This window comes from Cebus imitator, unplaced genomic scaffold (genome assembly GCF_001604975.1).
Source record: "Cebus imitator isolate Cc_AM_T3 unplaced genomic scaffold, Cebus_imitator-1.0 Scaffold58, whole genome shotgun sequence".
NCBI classification, from domain to species: Eukaryota; Metazoa; Chordata; class Mammalia; order Primates; family Cebidae; genus Cebus; species Cebus imitator.
Window position 1 is genome coordinate 2,600,044 of NW_016107373.1, and position 23,567 is coordinate 2,623,610.

General features: G+C 48.3%; 1 protein-coding gene across 10 annotated transcripts in view; it reads right to left on the minus strand.

The window, feature by feature from the left end:
* The window catches only part of PRDM11 (PR/SET domain 11), an 82,059-nt gene that overhangs the window by 32,368 nt on the left and 26,124 nt on the right, over positions 1 to 23,567 (minus strand). For 7 of the 10 annotated variants that reach the window (XM_037738866.1, XM_037738863.1, XM_017529381.2 and 4 more), the window contains 3 exons: positions 12,854 to 12,978; positions 12,390 to 12,493; positions 11,620 to 11,882 (listed from right to left, as the gene is read on the minus strand). In XM_037738866.1, the coding sequence (XP_037594794.1) occupies positions 11,620 to 11,882; positions 12,390 to 12,493; positions 12,854 to 12,978 (492 nt within the window). Of the gene's footprint in view, positions 1 to 11,619; positions 11,883 to 12,389; positions 12,494 to 12,853; positions 12,979 to 13,568; positions 13,926 to 23,567 lie in introns of those variants that run through there. The other 3 variants (XM_037738865.1, XM_017529380.2, XM_037738869.1) reach the window with 3 other exon arrangements.

The following is a 23,567-nucleotide window of genomic DNA, read 5'->3' on the forward strand; positions in this document are numbered from 1 at the left end:
AAAAAAAAAAAAAAAAAATAGCTGGGCATAGTGGTACACACCTATAATCCTAGTTAATTGGGTTACTTGGGAGGCTGAGGCAGGAGGATCACTTGAAACCAGAGGATCACTTGAAGCCGGGAGGTGCCAGGACTATATATCTCTTGAACCCCAGAAGTGTCCAGGAGGCTGTAGTGAGCCAAGATAGAGCCACTGCATTCCAGCCTAGGTGACAGTGAGACACTGACTCAAAAAAAAAAAAAAAAAAAGAGGGGGGGGGGGGGGTGAATGATACATGCTGCCACACAGATGAACCTTGAAAACACAAAGCTAAGTAAAAGAAGCTCATCACAAAGATCATGTATTATATGATCTCATTTATATGAAACGCCAGAATGGAAAAATCTGTAGGGTCAGAAAGTAGATTCGTGGTTGCCTAGGGATGGGTGGGGGTGAGGAGTTGAAGATGTGGATTGCGGGCATTGGAAGGGGAGAATGACAGCCAAAGGATACAGGATTTGATGAAATTGACTGTGGTGATGGTTGCACATGTCTGAATACAGTCAAAATCATTGAATCACACATTTTAAATGGGTGAATTGTACAGTATATGAATTGCATCTCAATAAAGCTGTTAAAAAAAAAAATCTGCCAAAGGTTCATGGTTAGCAATCAAAGTAGGAGAGAGAAACAGCCTTATATCCTACGTATCCTATGCTTGAACAGTAATCCCTAAAGAAACAGGCTTCCATGCGAGTGGGAGGACCATCAATGGGATGGCAGGAGGGCATTCTAGATATTCACATCTGAGGCCTGGAGATGATGAGCTGGAGATCTATAAATCTGGCTCCATAAGTGAGCTGTATGACCTTATTAAGTAATGTGGCCTTTTAAGTCCAGTTTCTCAATCTTTAAAAAGAAAATAACTGTCCCATAGTACTGTTAAGATATACAAATCATTTAGTACTCAGTGAACAGCAGCTATGACTGTTGCTATGATTATTGTCCATCGTCTGAGGACCCACTGGGGTTTGGAGGGCCGAATGAGGTTCAGAGAGCATAGTTCAATAAGACCTCTCCTTGGAGAATTTTCAAGCACCAGGAAACCCCAAATCCTCTGCGACAAAGCCAGGAAGTTTACTAAAAATGAACGTCTCTCAAGCTAGGGTCTTTGGATACATTCTCAGGATCTGAATGTTCTAAGAATTTTTAATTCAAAGTTTTCATTAAAAAAACCCAATATGCAGGAATCCCCCATGAGATTTTTACACCCACAAGAGTACTACATTTATGGCTGAGAAGGCATCGTGTCAGATTGAATCCCTGGCCCTGGCTCTTCGGCCGTCCCTATCACCTTTTGCCACGTGACTCTGAACTAGACTGTTTAACAGGCAGCCTGTACTTCTTTGCTCCTTGACCTACATTCAACCATGAAATTCATGTGGCCAATGAGATATTAGCAAACATGATGCACGTAAAGTCTTGAAAGCTAGAAAAACTTCCCCAGAGAGCCCCTGCTCCTTCAGCTGGGCCCCAGAACAGACATGCTCCAAGTGTCTGGAGAAGACCTGGCTCCAGAGAGAGGAGCCAAGCTCCCCCAACGGCTGGAGGCCGGGCAGCCCAGCAAGCCCCGCTAAGTCAGTCAAACTGCAGCCAACCAACAGACACTCAAGTAGAAATGAGGAACTGCAGGTGACCAGCAGATATGTGAGCAAGAGTAAATGACTGTTGTTCTATGTCAGGGCTCAGCAAACTATGGCCTGCGGGCTAATTCCAGCCCACCACCCATTTCTGCATGGCCCACCAGGCTAAGAATGATTTTCAAATGGTTGAAAATAAATCAAGAGAAAAACAATATTTCATGATGTGAAAATGATGTGAAATTCAAACTTCAGTATATATAAATAAACTTTCATTGAAACATGCCACACCTATGGCTGCTTTTGCACTATGAGGGCAGAATTGAGTCATTGAGACAGACACCGCATAGTCTGCAAAACCTAAAATATTTACTACCTGACCCTTTACAGAAAAAGCTTGCCGACCCCTGTTCTATGCCCCTGGATTTTGAGGTAGCTTGTTTCACAGCAACAGTTGACCATATAACCCCAATTATTACTACTTGCTATGAACCAACGGAAAAAGAACCGATATAAACTTAATATGTAAATGTTGCACTCTGGCAAAGAAAAGGCCAAGTTACATCATGGCAGTTGCAATAACAAAAGATAGTTGGGCGTGATGGCTACTCAGGAGGGTCATGCGGGAGGATGGCTTGAGCCCAGGAGTTTGGGGTTATAGTGAGCTATGATCTTGCCTTTGCACTCCAGCCTGGGCCACAGAGTAAGTTTCCATTTCTAAATACATACATACATACATACATACAAGATTTCTCATTGTTTCAAATAGAGACAAATAGTAGGAAAATAAAGATATCACACGGCACACAAAAGTACAGGCATTCCAAATTCCAAAGACTCTGCTTGTGTCTCAGTAGTTACTAACATATTCACTTTATAAAAAACAATTTTGTTTTAGTGAAACATCATCAACCACCTCATTAAAATGAGTTCATTAACGTGTTTGTACATTATGTTGAAGTTTTTGTAGTTCTGTTCATTTTATACGTGTAAGCTTGTTTTGGCTTTACAGTTATTTAAAAGTTGTAAGTACAAGACAGTTTGTGTTTAGCAAGCTTTATGTTTATACCTTTTTAAGTAACATTAAAATAAAATTAATGGAACATTAAGACTCCAGGGACATTAAAAGTCACCTAAACCCAACACTGTTCAGGTGTGAGAAACACAGCTACAGTAGAATGGACTGAAGAGCCAAGAAAGAGGAGGAGGTCAGGTTAGGAGCTGGTCTGGACTGGAAATATTACATAGGTGCAGAATAATTTTTCGTGTTCTACTTTTGCTCTGATACAATACATTTACAGACTTGGCTCTAGCCAGTACTGGTTCACTAGCATATTACATTTTCCAGGGAAAATCTTTGGTTTGGTTTGTGATTCAATAACTAAACTACCAGCATTTATAAAATAGCTACACAAGCTAAGCCCATTTAATGCTCCTGACATTCAGAATCTTTGGATTGAGGTATTCATTTTTACGCCCAGAAAAGCTGATCTTGAATCAATAGTGTTTTATGATCCATTGGATCTGCGAACACAAGAAAAGTGACTTTTACTCTAGCCTCATCTTCCACTTTTCCTTCTAAGCACATTTTGTACCTTCGTTACGCCCTAATATTAATACCTGCCTGTTATGTGTGTGCCCCAGGGCCTTTGTAAATTCTGTGACCCCTGCTATGCTGTGTTTCCTCAGTTTCTGACATGGTAGGATATTTGCATCAATTCATCCCTCCCTCAAAACCTAGTATGGCTAATGAGAACACATGGATAAAGGGAAGAGAACATTACACACCTGGGCCTGCCAGGCGGTGGGGGAGGTGGGAGGAGGGAGAGTATTAGGACAAATGCCTAATGCATGCTGGGCTTAAAACCTAGATGACAGGTTGATAGGTGCAGCAAACCACCATGGCACATGTACACCTATGTAACAGACCTGCATGTTCTGTACATACATCCCAGAACTCAAAGTAAAATCAAATAATAATAACAAACCTAGTTTGGTTTAAAAGCAAGGACACCCCAGCAGCAATTGCACACCTATCATCCCAAGATCTTGGCTTCTAAACACCGTTTCCCACTAAAAGGAATCATAGCTCCTACGAGAGACAGTGGGAATCTTTTTGTGCCAGAAAGTAAGGAAAAAGTGCTAAAATAATGATGGGGATGTGTTGAAAGAACAAGGCGCCAGTTTGAAAGCGTTCCCGCTGGCCAAATCTAGGGCAATTTAAACATCAAAATGAATAATGACAGACATGGACTCCAACACATTGAATAAAAAAAGAATCCATGTTCATACAAATACTAAAAATAGCTTTAAATGAGGATTGAGTGGGGGTGAAGGTTGAGCACTTTTTTCAACAGAAGAATGTCAAGTAATAAATGTAGAGGAGAAAAAATAGAAAAATCATTTAAATCATGACTAATAATTGGTACAGGCAAGCATCATCAATAGTTGTTAAAATCATTGAGTAAAAGACAAGACAAATGCCTTGTCTCTTGATGGCACTCCGTGAGAAAGACCCAACATTGCCTATGCCAAAGAGCTGTAATCTGAATCTACCATGAAGAAACAATCAGACAAATCTAAACTGTGGAACATTATGCAAACAACTGGCCTGAACTCTTCAAAAGTATCAATATCATGAAAGACAAAAAACAACACACAGGAGACTTTTCCAGAATAAAGGAAACTAATGAGATGTGACAACTAAATGCAACCTGTGATACCTGCATGGGTCCTGGCTAGGGAAAAAACTATAAAAAATGTTACTAGTAGCAATTGGGGAAATCTGAATATGAACTATAGCTGAGACAGTATTGTAACCATGTTAAATTTCCTGGGTGTAACCATTACATGGTGGTTAAACAGCTCAGGCATCGGCCAACTATGGCTGCAGGTCAAATCCAGCCCCTACCACTTGTTTTTATACGGACTGCAAGCTAAAAATGGTTTTGTATGTTTTTAAATGACTAAAAATGTTTCTTTACATAGTTTCATTTCTGTGACTTTCAAATTTCATTTGAAATAATATGAAATTCAAATTTCGGTGTTCATATAAAGTTTTATTGAAACAGAAACATTCATTCATGTATCATCTATGGCTGCTTTTGCGGTGCAATGGCAGAGCGGAGCAGTTATGACAGACAGTACAGTCCACAAAGCCTTTAAAATTTACCAGGTGGCCTTTAAGAACAAACGTTTGCCCACCCTGGTACAGGAGAACACCTTGCTGTTAGGAATTCTGCTGAAATGTTTAGAGGTAAAGTGTCATGATGTCTCTGTAACTATATCTCAAACAGTTCAGAAAAAAAGAAGAATGTGTGTGTGTGTGTGTGTGCTTGTGTGTGTGTGTGTGTGTGTGTGTGTGTGTGTGTGTGTATAGGTGTAGAAGTAGACATAAAGCAATGGTTATAAAGTGTTAGCAATAGGTGAATCTAGAGGCAGGTATGAGGGTATTCATTACACTTTTCTTACAACTTTTCAACTGAGTTTGCAACTTTCAAAATAAAGAGTAGAAATTAATAAGCAAGCATGAAAAGCACGTGTTCATGCATGCACACACACTGTACACCTACCCTGTCTCAAATGCCCCTTTTCTTATTCTTGGACAAATCTGTTACTCCTCACTTCTCTGAGCATCCCCTAAGTTGGTAAAACCTGCCTGTCCCCACCACATGTCATGGCACTACAACTGTCTACTTATTTCATCTAACCAAGCACTCACTCAGGGTCTGGCAGATGCTATGCTGGAGCCATGAGCTCTGGCACATCCAATTTCAAATTTTAAAAGAAATTATCAATTTGTGATGGAAGCTGAAATGGGAAATGCTGAAACACCATTTCACATCCACTTCTCCCTAGAACGGTAGCAGCCTGGCAGGTGGGGAGGCTGCCTGGCATGGAGTAGACAATTCTATCACACAGTGTCCTCTTTATAAGGGCCCCTGGGAAATCTGTCCAGTATCAGCGTCCAGAAGGGTGGACCTCCTCAGGAGCTCCCTGGTCCTTTTCATATTATGGACAGAATGTACCAGCTACTCTCCCAGTGGCTGCCAGATCTGGAGCCTGTATGGCTAAAAGTGCAGATATAGGTCATTATAGCATGTATTTTTAGCTTCACTCCTGGCTCCATTTAGGGTGTCCACTCTTGTTTTTCTTTCTTTTTTCTCTCTCCCAGTTTTAATATGCGATTGTGGTATATTTTATGTATACTGCTAGGCTACCCTAAATCCCTTCTGGAACAAGCTGGGGTCTGAATGAAAAACTTATATAGAAACCTGTGTCGGCTTCCTCTATCTTCCAGCTCTTTACCAGACCATATGGCTGCACAGCACCCCCTAACGCCTTGTGCCAGCAGTATTGTTCCTGGCCTGCAGGGTCTGAGGGTAGCCTGGGTCATCTTGGCAATGAATTACAGCATTTATAATTTCCAATAGGATGAAAGAGCAGAGAATGGGGCATTTCTTTCCTAGACAGGCAGAAGTGAGTGTCTAACTCCTGCCAAGGCAGCCAGGCTACAAAGGAGAGTTGTGGGGTGGAAATGGCCATTTGGTCCATCTTGACCCAGGCCCAGGCTTTTCACTACTCTGCCCACAGTCAGGCCAGCTTTCCTCCAGGTTAAGCGAAGACAGACAGGAAACTTGTGCCGGGCAGGAAGAGTGAGTAGAATGGAGTCCACCAAGGCAAGGAGGTAAGAAGAGGCGTGCTAAGTAAGGGAGGCTAGAGGGCCAAGAGGTGGAATGAGAGGGTGGGTTCTGGAGTCAGACTGCACAGGTTTGAACCCCAGCTCAGCAACTCACCAGCTGTTTAGCTTTGTGCAGAATGACTCATCCTCTCCAGGCCTCAGTTTTCTCAGCTGTGCAATGGATGGAATAATACCTATGTCACAGGAGCGTTGTTAGGATCAGATGAGATTATGCTATAAAGTACTGAGCACAGACCCAGACACATAGTAAGCGCTCAATAAACATTAACAGCTATGCTTATCGTGATCACCACTATCAATTCTACAGAGTAGAGTGCACATACTGAGGGAGTGTGGAAGGAAACGTATTGTGCTGAGTGGGGGCAGAGCTTTTGCAGGCAGGCAGAAGGTCCAAAGAAGACGATATCCAGGATGGCTTTGGGACAGGACTGGACAAACAAGGGCAGTTTATATAGAACGTGGGGCTTCCAGATCCTGGTCCAAAAATCAGCACCACTGTTCAACCCACCTTCCCCATCCTCTTCCATCATTCAGCCCACTCATCACCTGAGCAGGCAGAGCTACACCTCATGCCTGCTCTTACCCAGTGGAGGCCCAAACACCCATGCCCAACACCACACACTTATACTTTTCTTGAGCCACTTTAAGTGTCTGGTGACTCTAGACCTTTAATGTCTCTCACCTCTTGGGTTCCCAAAGGTCAAAGCCTCATACGGTCTTGCGGCCTCCAGCCACTCCCTCCCTGTACTCATTTGCTGGCTGCTGCCTGCAGCTAAGGTGCTGGGAAGAAAGCTCAGATGGAATAACCTCCAGGCCACCAGTCCCACCGCCTGAACTGGGGCTTCATTAGCAGAGCTAGTCTTGAACCAGGTTGCAAATTCCAGGGCCTTCTGTTCCTCCTTTCCTCTCACCATCGACCCGTGCCAGGCAGCCAACCTGGGCAAGTTCCTCTTCTTTAAAGATTCTCAACTTTCCCCAGCTGGACTGTCCCAGGTACAGACTCTGGGAGCTGCAGAAGGGGATCCTAATAGTCCTTCCCTGGGCACGGCCCTAGATTTTCTCTCTTGCAATTTTCCAATAGGCTGTGAAGCCACAGGCTTCCTCTGTTGAATTTCTATCCGTCCTTCAAAATCCATCTCCAATCTGCCTGTTGAAACCAACCCCCCCCGGATCACCAAGCAACATGCTGCCTCTCTATTACTTGGTTGGGAATGAGCTTCCTCCCCTTCTATCCACTATGCTCCTCATAAGTGAACCACAGGCTCCCTAAGAACCACAGGCTCCATAAGAACCAGTGCTCCTCATCAATGAACCACAGGCTCCATAAGAACCGCAGGCTCCCTAAGAACAGAGAGCAAACCTCATGCATTTCTGTTATCCCTAGAGCTCCCTGCTCAGGACCTAGCGCTCTGGAGTTGCTCTGTGTATGTGAGGCTGGGTTGAATCTGGACACATAACCAAAACTGGCTCAGGGTAATTATTAAATGCTCCACCCTGCTGGCCATGTCTCCAACAAGGGAAGTCCTCACATGGTGGCATGGTGGAGGGGCACTATCTTTGAAGGAGCCCAAGGTGTACTGTGGACCAGCTATGGGAGTCCTGTGTTTCCTCATCTGAACAAGAGGGGCAGCAACCCCCACCCTACGGGCTGTTTGGAGAAGTATGAGATGACACAGTGTCCAGTATGCACCTGGCATATAATAATTGCTCAGTGGGCAACCAGACTTTTAAAACAAGCCATGCACCCTTGCTGGTTCCCTTTCCTCACCTCCCAGTCAACCTTAATCCGCAGCAATCTGGCTTCCACCCATGAGACTGCTCCTGCCAAGAGGGCCAAGGAGACTTCTTTCTGTCTCCTCCTACCACTCCACGCCTTCTCAACTCCTCTCCCTCCAAGAATTCCTTAAACTCATATTCCAAAGGAAAGGCCTCTTCTTTCCTCCCCAAGCATTTTCTGTAGGCAGTGCCCTCCCTCCCCTGGGCTTCAGCTGCATGAATTTATAGACTTACTTTTCCAGCCACCCCGGCATCTCCTCTCTACTGCAGAGCCACACAGACCAGAGTGCTCCAGACAGCTCCCCTGAACCTATTGGGCCCCTCAAACTCTGTTCACCCCAAGCAGAACTTACCTTCTCTGATCTCCTCAATTTCAGGCCACCTCACTCCCCCTCCCTGTCCATTTTAGTAGATGCCTCCCCCGCAACACAAAATCCTCTGTATGAGTTTTCTATTGCTCCTGTAATAAGCTGCCCAAACCACAGCGGCTTAAAATAACATACATGTATTACCTGACAATTCTAGAGGTCAGAAGTCCTAAAAGCAAGGTGTTGGCAGGACCGCATTCCCTCGAGAAGCTCTAGGAATGAATGCATGTCTTTGCCTTCTCTGGCTTCCAGAAACTGCCTGCATCCTTACTCCTGGCTCCTTCCTCTATGTTGAAGGCCAGCACAGCAGCATCTTCCAATTTCTTTCTCTCTGACTTTGAACCTCCCACCTCCCTCTTATTAAGACATCTGTGATTACACTGGGCCCACCCAGATAATCCAAGATCTTCACTTCCATCTCCAGATCCTTAATCACATCTGCAAAAACTCCCTTCTGCCATGAAGATAATATTGATAAATTCTAGGGATTAGGACAGGGACATTTTTCGGGGGCTACTATGTGGCCTGCTATACCTAACTACCTCCATCTGTTCTAATCCTCTAGGCTAATCCTGTAGGGACAGAAAAGAGGCTGGTCCACCTCCTTTTTCATTCAGTGTCTCCCTGTGAACCCTGTGAGGTGATGTAAAAGGTTAGGGAGCATGTCTTATCTCTACTCTACACTCAAGCACTTCAGCAGAACCCCTCCCTCCCGCTGGCTTTTTGAGGATGCTAAAGTCTTTCTAATGAACAGACTCTGTTAACCACCCCCACACCCCCAAATCCCCCCCAACCTCCCCACCACCACCCACTTCACTCTTATCTTTCTCCCCCTCTTCTGATCTTATCTGTAACCAAACTTCAAGGAAATGACCATGCCTGGCCACCTCCATGCTCATCAGGTTCCACCTCTATCACCCTCCAGCAGGGTTTCTGCAGATAACTCTTTGTTACGTGCATTGTAAAATGTTTACAGTAATCCTGGTTTCTGCCTCCTAGATGCCAGCAGCTTACCCCTACTGAGCTGTGACATTGGGCAATGTCTGGAGACATGAGGCAGGGCTGCAAAATTGCCTCAGGTTGAGACCTACTGACTTCTACAATTGCCTCGGGTTGAGACCCACTGACTTCTACTTCTTGCTAAAGTCACCAATGGCTTCCCTAGTAGTAATTCCAAGGGACACTTTTCAGTCCCTCTCCTGGTTGGTTTCTCAGCAGCATTTGGCACTGACAGCCATTGTGGCCCTCGAGAGCCTCTCCTTCCTTGACTTCCAGGTCACCCACTCTCCTGGTTCCCCTCCGACCTCTCTGGCTGGAAGCCTTCTCTGTCTCCTTTGCAGGATCAAGCCCCTCTTCTAGACCATGAACTGCTAAAGTCCCTCAAAGCTTGGTCACAGGCCTGTCCACCTCTCACTCAGCACATTCTTCCTAGGTTCTGCGCTCCACAGCCCCGCCCCATTGACCACACATGCACAGGTGACTCGCTAACAACATCTCCGAGCCTCCTCCCCAAGCTTCAGACCCATATATCCAACTGCCTACTTGACATCACCACTTGGATATCCTGGTGTTACTCCAAACTCATCAAGTCCAAAACTCAAATCATGGTCTTTCCCTCAACCCAGTCCCCTCCCAGCCTCCTCCATTTCTCAGAGAAAGGCACGGTTAACGACCTGTTGGGAGACTGCGATGTCCTTGATACCTCCTGCTCCTTTCCTTAGGCCAGTTAGTCTATTTCTAAGTCAGAGCTCTCCTCTCTGACACAGTTCACAAAGCAGTTCACTTGCCTCCATGTCTCTGTCCCTGCCCTAGCTCAGTCTTCCACCATTGCTGACTTAGAGAACTCTCACATGCTCTACCTGGGAAAGGTGTGTTGGTACCCATCCCTGACCAGCGCCCCTAAGCCCAATCGGTTCTCCAGGCTGCAGCCAAAGTCACCTTTTCAAAACATAAATGTGACCGAGTCACTCCCCCCTTTCCCGTTACACTGATAAAATAAAAGAACAGAAGTCCTAATTTGGTCCACTGGGTCCTACGTAATCATGCCTCCATCTTCTCCTCCAGCCCCTGTGCGTGCTGCCCTCCAGGCACGCTGACCTTCATCCAGTGGCTCAGATGCGCCACACTCTCCTGCCACAGGGCCTTTGCCCTTGCGGTTCCAGGCTTCTGGAGGCCCCTCTCCAATCTTCACCCAGTAGCCATTCACCTCCTTCAATCACAGCTCAACTAGCAGGAAGCCTTCTCCGAACTCTGCCCATCTCACCTCCCCTGCTTGTGCACTTTCTCCCAGCCTCGCTGTTTCCATCACCCTCAGAGTTATAATTTGACATGGGTTTGTCTTAGTCTTTGATTAAGTCTGTCTTCCCCACAGAGAACTCCATGAGGGCAGGATTTATCTCATTGTCTTATCTGGCCCACCACTGTATGCCCAGGGCCAGCACAGTGCCTGGCACAAAGGAGACGCTCAAGAGGTGCTTTTGTAGAACACTTTTCTCTATTGCCCCATGCTCCCCTATCTCTGCTCAGTAGCTGAAGCTTGACTCCTTAAACCTGCTTTTAACCCTTCCTCCTCATACCTCTGAAAATCCCTCTTCCTCATCTTTGCACCCCATGGATCAATAGTACGCTGTGTTACAAACTGATATCGCATGCGTACCTGCTTGTTCAATGCCTGTCTTTCCACCGGACCATCTGCTCCCTGAGGGCAGGAACCATGTCTGCCTTGTTGGAGGGTTTACTCCGGGCACCTAGCCCAGAGCCTGGTATTACTACTTTGGAAGTGGGAAGTCATGTTCTGCATCCCCACAGGCCAGCTCCGAGTCACCCACTCTGGAAGACCAGTTGATTCAACGCCGCCCAATGGTCCATAGGACACACACATGAGGATTCATGGGGAAATTGTCCTGAGTTCTGCCTGGTGATTTCCTGATCTGCTGACTACTGTCAGGTGGGTAGTGGTCTCAGCATTGCCCTTGGACACCAAGCATTGTGGCCACTCAGCTGGGGCCACAGACAGCAAGATCCATCAACCACAGGTCCAGAAGCGGTGGCAGAAAAGCTCTGGGACCAGGCTGAGCCAGTATGGCTCCCCCTGCTGGTTTCCTTCCTCGTTCCTTGGCAACCTCTCCTACGGAACAGCCCAAGGCACACTCACCAGCCAGGAGAAGAAGCCAGCCGATTTGTCCTGGGTGGAGATCTGCCCCTCATAGGGGCCGAAGATGTGGCCCTTGGGGATGACCTCATTTACACATCGCACGTCACTCTCTCCACTGGTGTCCTTGACCACCTCCATGCCCTGTGGGATGGTGAGTGCCGCCCTGTCTGGGATGCCCACGGGCACTGGCGTGTCAGACACAAACACTGGGGGGCCATGGTTCGGGCATTCATCCACGAAGTACTCCTGGCAGGACTCGCAGACTGGAGGGATGGAAGGAGAAGGGAGGGTCTCAGTTGTTGCAGGGCGGTAGGACCCCCATGGGGGAGGCAGATGGGGTGACAGGAGGCCCACCAGTGGAGGCCAGCTGCAGGCCCCAGGGTTATCAGTAGCAATAACCTATACTCTCCCCGGGGGCTCCAAGAACAGGCCTGCCTATGTCAAGGAAGCCATCAGCTCCCTTTGTGTCAAGTTTAAAAAATTAGAAGGAAGAGTATGGCTTTGGAGTCCAAGTACAACTGTACTACCTTGGGCCGCGGGACCTGAGGCGGGATACTTAACCCTCACCAAGATTCAGTGTCGTATCTGGAAAATGGGGCCAACAATGGCCACCTGGGTGGCTAATGATGATGACTACCCAAGGCCTGGACCCGGATTGGGTACATCGCAGGTGAGGACCTATCATAGTAGCATTTCTGTGAATTCCCTAGCCAGGAACGGGGCAATGGGGGTGAAGGGAGGAACAGCCCAGAGCCCCGAGCTCCACTTACACCAGAAGTCCACTTGCTGAAAGCTTTTGGGCATGATGAGGTCACGCTTCCCCTTCAGTTTCCTGGGCTCAACTTCCATGGCAGAGGAGTCTGGTCTCCTAGAGCTGGCCAGGACAGAGGCCCACAAAGAAAGCAAAGAAGCCATCAGAGAGTGAGACCTCAGTGGGGACAAAAGCTGGGGACCTGGCCAGGAGGCCAAGAAGATGTGGGGTGGGCATAGGAGTACCAGCCAGCCTGCTGTTCAGTCCAGGAGGTGGTGGAAAAACTGGAAGATTGAGATGGGCGCACACACCTCCCTAGGCCACTGCTTGGGTTTTTCTAGAGCCTGCGCCCAAGAGCTGCCGGGAGCAGGGTTAGGGAAGGTGGGCAAGGAGTGAGAATGTTTCCCAGGGTTCCCAACCAACCCAGCCCAGGCACCCCCCACTCCCTCTTCTCCCTCTCCAGTTCCCACACAGGGGCCTCACCAGGGCTGGCCATACTCCTGGTCACGGAGTGGTGAGCAGACCTCTGTCTTCACTACCGTCACCATATCCCCCACAGCTGCCTTGGTCTGGGCCAAGCACTCCTTCATGTTCTCGGTCATTCTGTCCTGGGTCGCAGGAGGTGGGACCAGCACAGGAAGAAGATCAAAGAAACAGGGGAAGAGGGATGAGTGGCGGAGAGGGCAAGTGGGGGTCTCGCGGAGTCTAGTTACCCTCCCTGCCATCCCCAGAGGAAGCGCTTGAGAACACAGACAACAAAAACAGCTGTAGCCGGGCCAAGAGGAAATGCCATTTCTACGCGGGGCTGGTCCTGGGGACGACTGGAGCCACCAGCCCCATGGGTCAGAGGCCTAGGGCAGCTCAGGCCAGCAGGCCATGCTGGGAAGTACAGCCTGGACCCCCAGACCAAAGGGCAAGGGGCAGGAGGATCCCACATGAGCCTGGACACAGAACTGCAAAGAGGAAGGGAGGGGGGACAACTCAAGCCCAACTGGGACCAAGGGGTAGTGGGTGGACCAATTGGACCCTCAACGCCTGGCAGGGCAGCCCCTCACCCTGGGACTGCCGGGAGCACAGCCAGGCCCCTCTGCCAGCTCAGAGCAGGTACAGGTAGGGCCTGGGGGTGCTGGCGCGGCCAGCCAGGGCTCCAAGCCCCACCCCACTCTTTCTAGGGGACACTCCCCAGCCCGCTGCTTACCGCCCTCCACCACCACGCTGGGCTTCAGCCCCTCCCTCGGCACCCCGGGGTCCTCATGCCAAGCCCGGGGACACTCTTCGGGGCCAGGGTGGCACGCAGCTGGGGCTGGGACCTTGCTGGGCCCCGGGACTGGGCGAGCGGCCTGTGTGACTCACTACCCGGGGCCCCGCTGGCCACACCCCTGCTCCTCGGCTAATCAGCCCCCTGCTCCCCACCGGGGCCCCAAAGCCGGCAGCGGCGACTGGGAGGGGTGTGGGGAAACGTGACGGCCTGCCCCCTCCTCCGAGCCGGCGGGCCGGGGGCGCGCTTAGGGGAAGCGGAGGCCGCCAGGTCTGGGCCGCGCCGCCCCCTGCCCGGTGGCCGCCCCGTCGCGGGACGGTGTGCGCTGCGGCCAGGGCCCAGAGCTGCGCGGGCTGGCTCTCCCCCTCTCGCCAGCCTTCCCGGCGGGGAGCTCCCTGCCCGGCCTGGCCCAGCCCTGCCCAGCGCCCGCCCCCCGCCCGCCGGGGGCCCGGCATTCCTTGCGGGGGCATGTGGCTTCTTGCCGGCCCCGGGGGCACGCAGTTGGCTGGCGGCCGGGAGGGGGGCGCGCGGGGAGCGGGAGGACGCGGGCGCCCGGGCGGGGCGGCGGGAGGGGGTGCCACGGGGGGCCGCTCCAGGCCGGCCAGTGGACGCATTCCAGGGCCTCCCATGGGGCCCGACGCGCACTGGGCCCGGGGGCGCCTGGGCTGGGCGACAGCGCCGGGCCCCGTGGTGTCGCAGCGGGCGGCCTATGGCGTCCCCAGCCTCCGAGCTGCCTCGGCTTGGCAGCGACAACGGGGCCTGCGCTGCCACTGGTGCAAACACCGGACACCCGCTCGCTCAGCCGCGGCCGCACCTGCACCGCCCAGGGCAAGACCAGGGCCGCCTGCCGTTCTCCTACCTCCTGGATGTGTTATGCCAGGGGATCCCCGCTGGGTGCTCGGTGGACCTCACAGCCTGTGGGATGGCCCCTCGCCACCTGTGAGGGCGCAGGACTTGGGGCCTGAACGATGTCAAGCGACTTGCCCAAGGTCATGCAGACCGTTCCCAGTGGCTGCTCAGTAAACCGGAAACTGGATGAACCCCCGGATTCAAGTGTTTCAGGTTGGCTTTGCCATGCAGTATCCTCAGCCCAGTCCTTTTTTGGAACAATCGCTGGGATCACCCTTAAGTGGGTTCAGGCCTCAGCTCACAAGTCCAGCAGTCAGGTGGGAGCAACGCCCTATGGATTTGTGAAAGGATCCCTGAACACCGCTGCCCTAAGGAGCTCTCATTGGCATGGGCAGTACCCCCCACCATACATCCTGGGGCAGAGCCTCAGTGGTTAGGTGCCTGGGCACTGGATAGGCACTTCCTGAGTTCAAATCCCACTGATGGGTGGTATGACCCTGGGCAGGTGTTATGGGCCCTGCTCCCCTTCATTTGTTGAAGCCCTCAGCCCCAATGCATTTGTATTTGCAGATGGGGCTGTGAGGAGGTGATCAAGATTAACTGAGGCTATAAGGGTTAGGTGTCTTTATAAGGAGAGGAAGAGACACCAGGGCCCTCTCCACCATGAGGTTACATCCGGAAGGCAGCCATCCACAAGGCGGAGTGCCACCACCGGGAACCAATAGGTTGGCATTCTGATCTTGGACTCCCCAAGCGCTAAAACCGTGAAAAATAGATGGCTGTTTTTTAAGCGCCCCCGTCTACGGTATTTTGTCATGGCAGCCTGAGATGACTAATACAGCAGGTTATCTAACTTCTCTGTGTTCTCATTTCTTCATCTAGAAAATGTGGCTAATAATAGATTCTATCACAGACATAGCTGTATTCCATGGACACAGATGAGTGTGGAGGGGCCAGGCACAGTCTCTGCACATCCCACTAAAGAATGCTGATCAGGAAGATGAGCGCTAGTGACATCATTAAGGGGTAGCTTTGAATTCTCCCCATTGGCTTGGATTTATTTTTTTTAAGTCAGTCATTTGGAAACTCACGCTTTATTGGAATGGACTACTGAGGACTGCTTTGCATGGGGCTCCCTTACTCTGGCCCCTCTGCCCTCCACAGGCCCCACCTGTATGCCATTCTCCATCCGGCCACAGGGCCTGTGAAAGTGCTGTGTCCTCACCTGCAGAACACCTGGGAACTCCTACCCAGCCTTCAGACCTCACTGCCCCCCTCCAACTGCCACCAAAAACACCCTCTCCTAGCCCCATGTCACACTCCATGGCAGTGGTCACACGTAGAACTGTCTTTTGTTAGCAGGATTACTTGATTAATATCTGTTTCCCTTAATAGACTGTAAGCTCCCCGAGGGCAGGGTGCAGGCCACCATTGAGCTGCCAGTACCTGTAACAGTCCCTGGCACCAGGGCCAAGACTAGGGAAAGACAGGCCAGGCACCAGGAGGATTTCACTCTCAGGGTCATACGCTTGCGGGCCTGGCACCTAAGAGTGAGGACCTCTTTCAGTTTTGCACCTGAGAACCTTGCTTGGCTGACTTTCTGCCTTGTCCAGCACACAGCGTATTCTCAGTAAATGTTCCCCAAATGTCCCCCTTCATATCTCACTGGCCCCTCTGATACATCCTACTGGTCCCACTGGGAATCCCAACTCTGAAAGAGACCTCGGCAGGAAAAACAGGGTGGGGGTTTGATTTCCTATGGACCTCTCTTCCAGGAATCTCTGTGGGGCAGAGCAGGTGGTAAGAGATGCTGGCAGGGTGGGCACCGAAGGGTGTGGAGGCGCACTGGGGAGTAGGATAGAATTAGACTCATGAGACTCAGTGCCTGATTCTGACAATCAGTTGAGGGGGATAAGCTGTGCGGCCATGGCACGTCACTTACGCTCCAGGGCCTTAGTGTCTTCTTTGGCAAAATGGAAATACTCATACTTGCCAGGCGGAGGTGGTCCCCATTAGGAATAAATGAGGAGGGGTTTGGAGGGAGAATAGGTAAGAGAATAAAGGATGGAGGGTAAGAGAGGGAGAGGAGGGGAGAGGAAGAAGAAAAGAGAAGATGGAGAGGGGAAGGGAGATTTAAAGAGCAGGACCAAGGCATAAAAACGTTTTCCTAAGTCTTAAATTATTCCCAGCAAATCACCCCCTATGGGCAGAACATTACTTTGTATCTCAAAGTAGAGACATCTATGGGCCATTTGCTTTTATGTCCTAGCTCTCACATCCCACCTTCACCACACAAAAGATTTGCAATGCTTTATAAAACAAACACATACTAAACAAGACAGTTAAGATAACAACCAGAGATAGCGTCAGAGGCCTCATGGAGAAAGAAGGGTGCGGATTATGCCAGGAATCTGTTGTAAGAGGGTTAGTGATTGAGTTCTTCATTCAATTCTGAGCCTCCTGGCAACCAAAGCATAAAGGGAGACATATCTGACACCTATTTGTTGACTATATGCACAAATAATTTCTCTCTACCCTTGGAGCTGGTTGCCTGGAGAACCAGGATCAAGCCTCAGAGGACTTGTGCATTCCAACTCTCAGGTGGTCCATAGACATCTCTACTTTGAAACAGACGGACTTTCTGTGCTTGTAATAAAGGCCACAGGGGCAGGAGGGAGAAGATGGGATGTGGCGGGACCAAATGAACTTCCACTGGGGAGGCAGAGAGGGAGAACATGGGCTGGTGTCCTTCACTGAGTCCATCTCAGCATGCATTCTAAAGCTAGGCCAGGTAAAGCCCCCGTGGCCTTTTCTGAAGACTGCCCTGGTTCTACCTCCCACTCTTGGGGAAGAGTGGTCGGCAGGCCTCATGGAGGATTCCAAGCTGCTGGCAATTCTCCCTCTCAGCTGGCTCCTCTGAGTCTGCACATGCAGAGATTAGGCTTGTTGCAAACCCAGCAGTGAACTGCAAACCCAAAAGGAGGGGGCAGAATGCAGCCCAGGAGCCTGCAGCTCTGTTTTCACCCTTGGCAGGGTGCCAGGATCCTGGAATGCCCAGCAGCTGGTGTAGCCAGGGGACTGGTTTCCCTAGAGGCTGGCACCATGAGAATCTAGATTTACTCTGGTACCTACCACAGCATCCTCTGCTGTCCCCATTGATACCAAAAGGACATGAAGCTAGGGCGCTGGCCCAAGCTGCATGCTGACCTGGGCTGGGAATCCCAGGCCCTGGGTCTCAGTTCTCGCTGTGCTGTCAATTTTTTAGGTGACCCTAATAAAGTTCCTGCCCTGCCCTCAGTTTCTCTTTCCCGTAAAATAAAAGATCCAACTAATAGTCCTTAACAGTAAACCATGTGGGAGGTAGGCAAGGGCTTGAAATTATTACAGGGAGTTATTGAATTTATATTCTTAGCAAGTATGCCTACAGAGAATATAAATTATATGCCTCGAACTTATATGTATAAGACAGATTTGCAAATGAATAGTTTTGTGATGAATACAAAAGATAAAGGTATTTATAAGTGTTACTGAATTCATGGAAGCCTTATGTCACCATGTCTTTTGTTAATCAGTTGACACCAGCACAGCCACTCACACACTGTGTAACTTTGAGAAAATGCATTAAGCACTCCTACCTCGTTTCCCCATCTGTCCAGTGGGACTGATACCAGAACCTATCTCATAGGGCCGTTTTGCATAGCATAATGCCTGACCTATCATAAGCACTCTATAGACATTATTATCATTCTTTTCATTAATATTTAAAAGTATAACAGGTATCAGAGGTGCACATGATGGTGAAAATTTTTGGCATTAGAAGAGGGCCTTTACAAACGGTGAATACCCCTGATAAACACTTTTTATAACTATATGCTCTAAAGATGCTTCCCCCAATAGAAAAAAAAAATGGATAAAAAGAAAACATGAACAAGCAATTTGCAAAGACCAATACATGGCTAATATGCTTTAAGAAAACCATGAAGACATTAATACTCAAATAAATATAAATTAAAACAAAGAAATATCATTTCTCCTCTATTAAATTGGCAAAGATGAAAAATCTTGACATTATTCAGTTGGCAAGAGTGTGGGGGAAATGGGTACTCTGTAGCCCACTGGTGGGAGTGTAAATTTGTGTAACCTTTCTGGAGGTAATTTGGCACATGTGAGTAAACCTTACTCAAAGTGAGCAAGCCCACATCCAGGAATGTATCCTAAGGATGCATTTAAATTGTGTGCAGAGATTTACCTACAAAGCTGTCCTCTGCAATATTATTTTTAATAGCAAAAAAAAGGAAAGAATTTAAACCTCCAAAAAGGTAGAAATTGCTATGCTATATCACAATGAAATACAATGAAATATTAGACAGCAATTCACAGTGCTGTCAAGGAATATTCATTGACATGAAAATACATGTTCAACATATTATTAAATGAAAATGATTCAAATATTTAAATTTAAAATGATTTAAATATCATGTGAAAGACACCAACCTGAAAAGGCCACATACTGTAGGATTCCAACTATATGACATTCTGGAAAAGGCAAAGTCATGAAAGCTGTAAAAAGATCAGTGGTTGGCAGGGGTTGAGGGGAGAGACAGACAAGTAGGTAGACTATAGGGGATTTTTAGGCAGTAAAACTGCTCTGTATGATACTACAATGAAAGAGACAATGTCACTGTACATTTGTCAAAACCCACAGAAGGTACACCACCATGGCTGAACCCTAATGTAAACTATGGACTTGGGTTGATAATGACGTGTCAGGGGAGGTTGCTCAAATGTTCCACTTTGGTGTAGGATGTTGACGATGGGGGAGGCTGGATGTGTGTGGGGTACATAGAGGAGCTGCAGGGTGTACAGGGGAGCTCTAGTTTCTGCTCAATTTTGCTGTGAACCGAAAACTGCTCTAAAAATCAAGTATTTGGTTAATGAAAACTATGAAAAGATAGATACAAAATAATCCCACTAAAATTTGTTTTTAATTACCCACACTACACAGATGTACAAAATAATTCCACTTAAAGTCTAGACATAATGATGCGGATCTATAACATGGGGCTGGGAGGATATATTTTAAGGTATCACTAGTGGTTAGTTTAGGAGGAGGGTTGCGGTCTTCTGTTTTCTTTTTGCTTCTGAAAAATAGTCACTTAGGGCCGGGCGCGGTGGCTCAAGCCTGTAATCCCAGCACTGTGGGAGGCTGAGGCGGGTGGATCACGAGGTCAAGAGATCGAGACCATCCTGGTCAACATGGTGAAACCCCGTCTCTACTAAAAATACAAAAAATTAGCTGGGCATGGTGGCGCGTGCCTGTAATCCCAGCGACTCAGGAGGCTGGGGCAGGAGAATTGCCTGAACCCGGGAGGCGGAGGTTGTGGTGAGCCGAGATCGCGTCATTGCACTCCAGCCTGGGTAACGAGCGAAACTCCGTCTCAAAAAAAAAAAAAAAAAAAAAAAAAAAATAGTCACTTAAATATTCTCTAGAGGACCTCTTCAAAATCACTTAGTTTAGAAATTGCTAAAGAAGATAATTCCAAAGGTCCTTCTACCTTTACCCGCTTGTCATTAGATGCTGAGATCCTGCCAATTGATTAGGAGGAAAGAGAAATCCAGATTAGAGACTATCAGACATGTAAGTGGCACTTAATGCATATTTGATGAATGAATGAATCAATGAATGAATGAGTCAATCAGTAAGGACCCCCGTATCTCTACCTTGAAGCATACCTGTTTTTATTTTTGTTTATGATTCCCATTTTGAAAGATCTTGTCTACTAAAAGGACTGCATGCATTAGGTAACAATTAATTCATCTTCCTAGTTCTTCATATACACACAGGGTACGTGATAAGCAGGGTTAACACGCTGGCTAGCTGCCATCATCCTAAGCAAAAGCAGAGAAATCTGACATGTCTGTTCACTCGTCCTGCCTGATCATAGGATACTGTACAATATTCACTAAGCTTCATGTTAAAAAAAAAAATAATTCAGTGGCCGGAATACTATGCAGAAGTGAGAAAAGACAAACTACAACGACATGCTATAATCTGGATGAGTGGTAATGCCAAGAAAAGAAAGGAGACTCCCAGAGAGTACACGCTCACACGGTATGATTCACTTTAAATAAAGTTACCAAAAAACCAACCAGGCACAACTATGGTGTTAGAGGTCAAGTTTGTGGCAGGAAAGGGAGTTCTAAGATGCTGGCCATGTTCTATTTCTTCATCTGGGTGCTCGTCCCATGGCGGTAATAAGTTTGTGGAAATATACTCAGCCATGCTTTTATAATATGCTCATTTATCTGAATGTATATATGTTAATAAATATAAAGAAAAAACATCTGCTGGGGCCCTAAGGGCAAGGAACTCCCACATGGGGACCTCTAACCCTGTCTCTGATTTTGCAGCTGCAGGAACTGGGGTACAGCCAGTGGAGGCTGCTGCTGGGGTCATAGAAAATCAGGTTTCAAACTTTTACCCACAGGGCAGTCTCCACTAAGCATCATGGGTATAGCTGGCCAGGGCTGGTAGAACACATTCTCCCAAGATGGTCCCTCCTGCAGAACTTTTTTTTTTTTTTTTTTTTTTTTCGGCAGAATTTCGCTCTTGTCGCCCAGGCTGGAGTGCAGTGGCTCGATCTCGCCTCACTGCAACCTCCGCCTCCCAGGTTCAAGCGATTCTCCTGCCTCAGCCTCCCAAGTAGGTGGGATTACAGGTGTGCGCCACCACACCCAGCTAATGTTTGCATTTTTAGTAGAGACAGGGTTTCATCATGTTGGCCAGGCTCGTCTCGAACTCCAGACCTCAGGTGATCTATGCTCTTCGGCCTCCTAAAATGTTGGGATGACAGGCATGAGCCACCACACCCAGCCAGAACTTTTTAAAGGTGGCCTGTCGCCTCCACCCTTGGTAAGCTCTGGAGAAGCAGTGTAAAGGTTCACGATCCTGGAGAAGGTGGTCAAGGGTGGTACCAGGTTTTGTGTGTTCACTTCTGACAGTGGACACTCTGATGGCTTCTCTGGCATCCGTTACCTCATTATGCTCCACTGGAAGTTGGACCTTGATCAGGTGCCGTACATCCTTCACAGGACCTACTGAGATTCAGAGACACCAAGCCGTTGCCCAGCACCAGGGTGGGCTCAGGTTCATCTAAGCCAATTACAGCAATGCCACTTCCCTCCCGAATGACTGGATCAGGAACCCGGCCTTTAATCAGCACATGACATTTCCCTCCAAGGTCAGATACCTGACTTATTTTGGCCCAATCAAAGGTAAGGGAAGGGCCTTTATTTCATGACTTGAAGGGAAAAGCACACAGCCATTTTTGCAAATGGGAGCTATGTCCTGCAGAGGACCCTAGCAGGAAGCATCTTCAGCGTGATGCGAGTTCATCAGAGCAGAGGGACAGAGTGGTAGGGCAAGAAATACACATTCATTCACCCACTGGTATCCAAGGGGAATTGGTTCCAGAACACTCTCTGATATCAATATCCAAGGATGCTCAAGTCCTGGATATAAAATAGCATAGTATGTGCACATAACCTTTGGACATCCTCCCATATAGTTTAAATCATTTCTAGATTACTTATAATACAATCTAAATGCTACGTAAATCACTGCTATATGGCGTTGTTTAGGGAATAATGACAAGGAGAAAGTCTGTTGAGCCATGGCTGGTTGAATCCCCGGATGCCCATGGATAGGGGGGGTTGACTGTATTTGGTCTTTGTCCTGGTTCCTGGATACTAAACAACCCTTGGAATTTCCTGGGGTATAGGAGTGTCTTTGGTGCTTCATAAGGAGCCCCACTGGATCATACGTGAGTTTATGCTAATGAGGTGACTGAGGGTAGGACCCCCAGATAGCTTCAGGATGAGGCTGGGTCACCAGAAAGATCACAGGATTGGAGGGTTGGAACTTTCAGCCCCACCCACTGGCGAGGAGAGGAGGAGCTGTAGATTAAGCTCTGTGAAGACTCTTGAAGGAGATTTAGAAAACTTCTGGATTAGTGAGCACACAAGGTGCTGGGAGGGTGGAGGTCCAGAGAGAACATGGAAGCTCCACGCCCCTTCCCCCACACCTTGCCCTGTGCAGGTGTGCCTTGCTCCTGAATTGTATCCTTTATGTAAACCAGTCACAGTGAGTAAAGCACTTTCCTGAGCTCTGTGAGTTGTTCAAGTGAATTATCACACCTGAGGAGGGGGTCGTAGTAGCCCTGAATTTATGTTGGTCAGAGGCACACGTCACCTGGGACTTAGGACTAGTATCTGAATGAAGGGCATTCTTGTGTGACTGAGCCCTTATCCTGTGGGGTCTGCACCAGCTCTGGAGAGTTAATTGCAGGATCGCATTGCATTGCATTGAATTGTCGGACACCCAGTTGTGTTGAAGAATCCAGGAAGGAGCTGGTGTTGGGAACCATCTCAGAGACAGAAAGTATAACTGACATGATTGACGTGCTGAACCAACAGGTCCTGAAATCCGCACCACCTCTGCATTTTCTCTTACGCTGCTTTATTACCCAGGCCTGTCTACACCAGGGTTTCTGTCACCCGCAGCCATGAGCCATCCTCACTGGGACACTGCTCTATCAAAGGGGCAGGCCCCATCTATCTCCAGGCCTGTTCCAGCCGGGCCCAGCACTCTGCCTGTGCCTCTGTAAAGCATCTGTCTTGATGGTGCCTCAGCCTACAAATGGGCAAACAGGGTGAGGCCACAGCATTTCACCACCAGCCACCCCTCTCCCTTAAGCCCAAGATCTAAACTGAAGTGACATCCTGGGCCTTCTCTCCGAAGCACTGCTGGTGGGAGTATAAACGAGTAGCAGCAGGGAGAGCACTTTGGCACTGGGGAACCAAAAAATGTCCATAACCTTGGATCCTACTGTGATATTGTGCTGGCCTAGAGCCAGAACCAGAGCAAAACTATTTTATAAAATGCAAAACTGTTTTTAGATAAGTTGAAATGGCTGCCCCATTCTCCTTACAATAACTACTGTCCTTGGCCTCTGTAAATAGAACTGTTAGTTTGTTCTTCAAAACTATGTAAAGCTGCTTACCTTTTCTTATCAGTAACTGCCAGAATTG